Source organism: Cornus florida, unplaced genomic scaffold (assembly GCF_030987335.1).
Source record: "Cornus florida cultivar Cherokee Brave unplaced genomic scaffold, ASM3098733v1 CherokeeBrave_3.0.0_Hap2_Chr11, whole genome shotgun sequence".
NCBI classification, from domain to species: domain Eukaryota; kingdom Viridiplantae; phylum Streptophyta; class Magnoliopsida; order Cornales; family Cornaceae; genus Cornus; species Cornus florida.
Genome location: NW_026775581.1, coordinates 91,727,592 through 91,734,742, shown reverse-complemented (window position 1 = coordinate 91,734,742; position 7,151 = coordinate 91,727,592). Strand labels below are relative to the sequence as shown.

Here is a 7,151-nt window from a genome sequence, read left to right as displayed (position 1 = left end):
TGAATAAGTCGCTATGATAATTAAAATTAGAGCTTACAAATAATGGAATAATTTCTCTTTCAAATGAGTTGTGATGATTAAGATTAGAGCTTTTCGTTAGTATAACATTTCTTTCGTGAAACAGGTAGAGATCTAAGTCACGGGAGCAAAAGCGTATTTGAGAGCGGGAATGTAAGAACTTCAGAATTAAGTCATAAGTAGGAAGAATTTGAGCGCGATCGCACGCGGAGCGTGAGAGCGGGAGCATGAAAGTAACACCTGTTGAGAAAAATTATATGCCTTAGGTAGAGATACTCTTCGTTATTAAAACAACAACTATAATAATAAATTAAAAATAGTAAAACAACAGCTATCATAATAAATTAAAAATAGTAGTAATTAGTATTCAACACAAGCAACAAATGCCCAACTGTCGAGATAAATAAGCTGTTTTGGATTTATTATTATTTTTTTCTACAATATTCCACATATATTTTGTCAGGGTAATAAATACAGAGAGATAAAAGAGTTTGGTGGTGCGGTTAGAATAGAATCCAACTAAAATAAATGAAAATATGAACCGCCTACTAAATGAACCCGAACTACTTCACACGAGCAGTTGAATGATTGAATCTCATAAAAACTCCCTTCCAACGTCATCACAACAGAGTCATGTTTTTTTTAAGATCCTCTTCCCGTTAAATCTCTCTTCTGAGCTTAACAAATTTTAATTGAGTAATGATAGGTAATCGAAAGGAGAAAATACGAAAACTTTTCGAATTTGATTTGGTTAAGTTACGTCAGAGTTAAAAAAGAAAGAGTCATCTATGATATAGCTCAAAAGGGCAAAAAGAAAAAGAAAAGAAAAGAAGAAAAATATGGTACTTCCTCTTTCTCTTCACAAACAAGAAACTAAAAACTCTTTCTCTTTTCATTATCAAAATCTTAAATCACAATACACAATAGAGTATAGATAATTTATTTTAATTTGACGGTCTAGGCCATTTAGTCACTTCATTATCTTAGCCAAACAATTTAACCAATTCATTAAAACAAAACAATTAAGGCTTTTATTGGTCTGAACAAATAGGTTAGACAGTTAAGACTTTAAAATGGTTTTCAAATAAAACATTGAAGCTCAAAGCCACACTTATTTGAAGCCCTACATGATAAGACTACAAATGTCTTCATCTTCCACAATATTTATGAAAAAATATTTAAAGCCATGTGCAGGCATTAATTAAATGCAGTTATCAATAAACTCACACCGACTAACGTCTCTCTCTCTCACTCACTCACTCACTCACTCACTCACTCACTCTCTTCCCCTCTCTCTCTCTCTCTCTCTCTCTCTCTCTCTCTCTCAAACAAACTCATTTCGACTATTAATTAGTATCGACTAGCTTCTTTAATTTATATATATATGGTTTTACAAAGTAAGTGAAATGCACAACCACTACTAGTGTGTGCCTTTGTCTGGCTCTAAATTTGCCAAAACACTAGCCTATTGTGTGTCTCACACTTCCTGCATTTTCTTCAATCTTTACGTGTTTTTAGTCCTTACAACCATATACTTTGTTTGTAGTAGCTATTGGTCCCTCATATATCTAACCAGAAATCTTTGTACCCTTTTGAAGTTACTGCCGCATAAATCGTTCAGCTTCAAAGGTTATATAAAGGAATATCAGGTTTGCTTTCCTTTAAATATACAAACATTATATATATATATATATATATATATATATATATATCATATATATACAATTAAAGACTCATCTATGGTGGAATATATTGTTGAGTGAGAGTACTACTGATCATTAGGTGTGGCATGATGGATTTTGGGTGGTACTGGAGATTGATATGTGCTGCTGCTCTTGCTGGGATTCTCTTCTTTCATGGCGTTTGTTTCGCGGAAACAGGTATGAAAAATTTACCTGGATTTTGATGCTAATTTTCTAGCTAGGCAGTCTCTCATCACACATTTAACAGTTTTTGAAATGAATAAGAATTAAAATTAAAAGCATAATAAACATCGCAATCCAGTGATTACTAATATAAAGAGATCGAGTTTGTGGTTAATTGTTGTCACCAGAAAATTCTCTTGATAGCATTAATTTTCACATAATTAAGGAATTATATGTCGTTTTATGGCGGAAATTGTTGGTCCAAAATGTACAACCAGGAATGCATGACTTGTGTTTTTCTTTGGGTTAAACCGGATTTAAAGATCTCTTTTTTTTTTTTTTTTTTTTTTTTTTTTTTTTTTTTTTGTGTGTGTGTGTGTGTGTGTGAGAATATATATATATATATATTTTGGTAAGTAAGTGAGAATATTTTTTCTTTAGTTCTTCTAATTTCCTAGTAGTGTTTTCTTCTCATGTGAAGTCAAAACTCTGAAGGCAAAATTATTTGAGTTTGACAAATATAAAAGGAGTGTGGGAAATGCTAGGAATTGCAAACATAAGGGTTTCACCAAAGTGGGAAATGCTAGAGATCGATTCAATTAAAAGTTTAATTTCTTTTCTTTTCTTTTTTAAATTTTATTTATTTGCTCATCTTTTGGCTTCCTTTCCGTGTGTTACATAAATAAGCAAAAAAGTTAGTTAAGTAATGCACTTCCTTTATGGGGCTTACATGCCCAAAGCTCATGATGTCTTAGTCGTTGGTGTACTTTTTTATTTTTTATTTTTTTACACACTTTTTCCCCTGGTAAATAAACTTTAATTTGTATACAGAAAGAAAACACTTAGTTTGGTTAAATTTGTAACGTCAAGTGTCAACTACCAACAAAAGTTGCTGATGGTATCATTAAATTTTCCACTTCTTTCCTGCATTTAATTAGTTGCAACTAACACCTTCCCTCATAATGACTCTTTAAATGCATTGTTGTTTTCTCACTGCAATTTCTAGAGAACGAACACATGCACAATTTTTTCTCCCTTTTTTTTTTTTTTTGTTTTTCATAACCCTTCGACTCATGCCATGTCACATGTGCATGCCCTCTACTAAAATTGTGATATACTGTAAGAATTTAACTCATTCCTTAAAAGTGATTTCACAAATGGGGTTGAATTTGAAATCTAAATGCACAAAAGTACTTTAGCCACTCATTTGTACTTCTCTGTCAAAGTTTGGCAAAAATATGAGTAGTCAATTTCTACGTTTTTCTAATTAAATGAAAATGACATACAAGATTCGGTTTAATTGACTCTCTCACAACGAAACACCTACCAAAATCCACCACTTTTGTGCGAGAGAGAGTTCTGCAAGCTAGGCGTCTAAATTATCAAAAAAAGAAAAAGAAAAAAAAAGAAGACATATATTTTAAAAATAAAGAAAGAAAGAAAGAATAAACGAAAATAGTATAATTTTAACTAATTTTATTCTCTGGCTCTCTCCACAGCCTCAAACTACACATTCATGCATGAAGCAACCTCAGCCCCGGACATATCATACTATGACTACATCATCATCGGCGGAGGTACCGCCGGCTGCCCTTTGGCGGCGACTCTCTCCCAAAACTACAGTGTCCTACTACTTGAACGAGGTGGCTCGCCCTATGGAAACCCTAACATAACCGACTTGGCCGCATTCGGCCAACCACTCTCCGACCCTTCCCCAACATCTCCGTCGCAGCGTTTCATCTCCGAGGACGGAGTCATAAACGCCCGTGGTAGGATTTTGGGTGGTGGGAGCTGCCTGAATGCAGGGTTCTACACACGCGCCGCCACGGACTACGTGAGGCAAGTGGGATGGGACGGCCGGCTGGTGAACGATTCGTACCAGTGGGTGGAAAAGGTGGTGGCATTTGAGCCACCGATGATGCAGTGGCAATCTGCGGTGAGGGATGGACTGGTTGAAGTTGGTGTTCTGCCTTACAATGGTTTCACGTATGATCATTTGAATGGGACTAAGGTTGGTGGGACCATATTCGACCGTGACGGTCACCGGCATACAGCTGCTGATTTGCTCCAGTATGCAAACCCTAAGGGACTCACTGTTCTTCTGCATGCTTCTGTTCATAAGATCTTGTTTCGAATTAAAGGTACGTAAAAAGGTTCTCAAACCACTTGATTAAAGTTTGTTTGATTTACTCTCAGAAATAATTAAATGGTCTACAATCATAATTCATTTGGTATTTGATAGAGACTAACACTTTTTGTCAGAGAGTTTGTACCATCTTGATTATTGTCCATTAATTAAAAGAATTTTTATCTTTTTAATGTAGTGGATCGAATTACACTTTGAATCCACTGCATTATTATCATCACCGGATTTGCCACATAAATTTTCATTTTTTTCACTCTGTTTTTACTGTATCAAAGAGATAAGAATCATTTGAGGAAATAGGTCCAACTAGAATTAGTTGTATATATATTGGCAATGAAAATTAAAAGCGTGAATTGTAACCATGGAATATTTGAGACCATTGGACAACAAGCCCTATGGTACATGGTTGGTTGATTGGTTCATTTGTTTTACAATTAAGTGAAATGATTCACTCTCTTTAGGTAAAACAAGGCCGTTAGCCCATGGAGTGGCCTTCAGAGACTCGTCCGGGATTAAGCACAGAGCATATCTAAATAGAGGGCCCAAGAATGAAATCATTGTATCTGCAGGTGCACTTGGAAGCCCGCAACTTCTGATGTTGAGTGGAGTGGGCCCTCAAGACCACCTCAAGGCCCATAACATCACGGTGGTGCACCACCAGCCCTTGGTTGGCCAAGGCATGTCTGATAACCCTATGAATGCCATTTTCATTCCCTCTCCCGTCCCCGTCGAGGTGTCCCTCATTCAAGTTGTCGGAATCACTCAGTTCGGGAGCTATATTGAAGCTGCCAGTGGAGAAAACTTCGCGGGTGGAAGCCCACAGAGAGACTTTGGCATGTTTTCTCCTAAGGTATATTATATATACCTTATTTCATTTCACCAATTTTTATTAAGTCATTATAATTGTGTAAAAATATTATAATTCCATATCATTTCAACTTTGAAAAAGGATTTTTTTCAATATATATAATATATTATTAGTTAGAATTATACAAGCTCTATTTAATAATTAACAATAAGTCAATAACTAATGTCATAGTCCAAGTAGTATAACTAGAAAGCTATTGTAGAGGGCGGGCTATAAAATGGTGGTTCTTGATCATATGTTTGTATTTTTATTTTATATATTGCAAATATTTACAGAGTTGGGCTATCCCCAAGACTGGTCAATGACTAAACAAAATAGTCCAGACTTTAGAAAAACCTTCCAATCAAAGTGGGCCATTGAGCAGCCCAATAAAATCAGCCCAGTAAACCTAACTGAAATTCAGTTATAAACTATCCGTTACATATATTCCATTTCAAGGCTAGTAGACCACTCCAAGAAGTGTAAAATTTGTATCACATTTTTACTTCAAAATAAGAAATTAAGTTTTTGTATAATTTGTTACACATTTGCAGATTGGCCAGCTCTCTACAGTCCCGCCAAAACAAAGAACACCAGAAGCCATAGCCAAAGCAATTGAAAGCATGAGTAGTCTTGATGAAGCAGCTTTTAGAGGAGGATTCATCCTTGAGAAGATCATGGGACCCCTCTCAACTGGCCATCTAGAGCTCCGAAATAAGAACCCTAACGACAATCCATCCGTCACATTTAATTACTTCAAGGAGCCTGAGGACTTACACAGATGTGTCGAGGGCATTAGGATTATTGAGAGGATAATCGAATCTAGGTCATTCTCTAAATTCAGATTCGATTTTTTATCAGTGCCGGCCCTTCTCAACATGACAGCACAGTCTCCGGTCAACTTGTTGCCTAGGCACAACAACACTTCCACGTCGCTGGAACAATTTTGTAAGGACACTGTCATGACCATATGGCACTACCATGGAGGCTGCCAAGTTAATAGGGTTGTTGATCATGACTATAAAGTTCTTGGTGTGGATGCACTACGAGTTATCGATGGTTCCACCTTCAATTACTCTCCTGGAACTAATCCTCAAGCCACTGTTATGATGCTTGGAAGGTAATTAATTTAATATATATGTATATATTTAGATATATAACATACATTTAGCGTTGTCATATATATATTGTCATTTATATGATTATTACTATTATAATGTTCATTCAGACAATTTTTTTTTTGGCTATGATGCAGGTACATGGGAGTTAGGATACTGAGTGAGAGACTTGCAAGCGATAATTCAAAGTAATTATCAACTTTAAATGTATATTTTGATTTTGAGGATGATGTGACCTATATGCATGTATGAGTCATGAATACTTATTGAGTTGGATTTCACAATAACGTCTCTCAAAAAAAAAAAAAAAGGACAAATTAATTCGGTCATCTTTGTGGCTTCTTTAGTGGTTATGGTTATTTGAAAATATACACACAAATACACAGTTACTAGCTAGTTGAACTTCATTTTCCGGTAAATTGGTCGATTTGAGTATGGCTGGCTTAAAAAATATTGGAGCTGCTACAAATGAGTTGTCCAAAATTTGGAATATCCTAGTGTAGTGTTTTTGAGCATCTGGTTTGGTTGCTTATTTCTAGTGCTTTTGGTGATTGACAAGTACTGCTTATACCTTTGATAGGGTAGTGCCTTTTCCTGCTATTTTTTTTTTTAAGTTAAAAGGTAAGCTTTATAGAAAGAGAAGGAATGTACAGAGGGCCCCCAAAAGAGATGGAAAAGCATGAGGCAAAACAACAAGCACACCCCATGAGTACAAATGCAAACCAATTGCAAAACCCCATAACCTAACTATAAAACAGACAATCCTTTTCCTGCTAGTTGTAAAGGTATTTGCTGCTGGTTTTTCAAACTCACCAATATTAATCTCCCTCTGTTAATTTTTAGGTGTGTATGTATTGTACCTTTTAAAAGTGATAAATTAATTGTTGCTTCCTGAAAAGAGATAAAAATATGAAAAGTAATTGCAGATAATTTTACACTCTCTGGCAATCGCTCTGGTTAGATATCATCAATTGCATTTTAATTCGAGAGTTGTTTCAAAAAAAAAAAACTTCAGATTTTCAGGAAACACACCCAAAGTCCAAAACATAAAGCCATAAATTAAACATGATCAGATAGAATATGACATAAGATATACCTCAAGGCCCCCAAGTTTTGCTGTCACCTCCTGTAAGCAAAAGAAGGCATCTCCCTTGACT

At 35.4% G+C, this 7,151-nt stretch overlaps 1 protein-coding gene across 1 annotated transcript; it reads left to right on the top strand.

Annotated features, from left to right (window-relative positions):
- Positions 1-1,359: 1,359 nt before the first annotated feature.
- LOC132282686 (protein HOTHEAD) lies at positions 1,360-6,555 on the top strand. Its single transcript, XM_059784436.1, has 6 exons — positions 1,360-1,667; positions 1,801-1,898; positions 3,383-4,024; positions 4,491-4,879; positions 5,431-5,996; positions 6,132-6,555. The coding sequence occupies exons 2-6, from the start codon at positions 1,808-1,810 to the stop codon at positions 6,184-6,186; spliced, it is 1,743 nt and encodes a 580-aa protein (XP_059640419.1). The 5' UTR covers positions 1,360-1,667; positions 1,801-1,807; the 3' UTR covers positions 6,187-6,555.
- Positions 6,556-7,151: the final 596 nt, after the last annotated feature.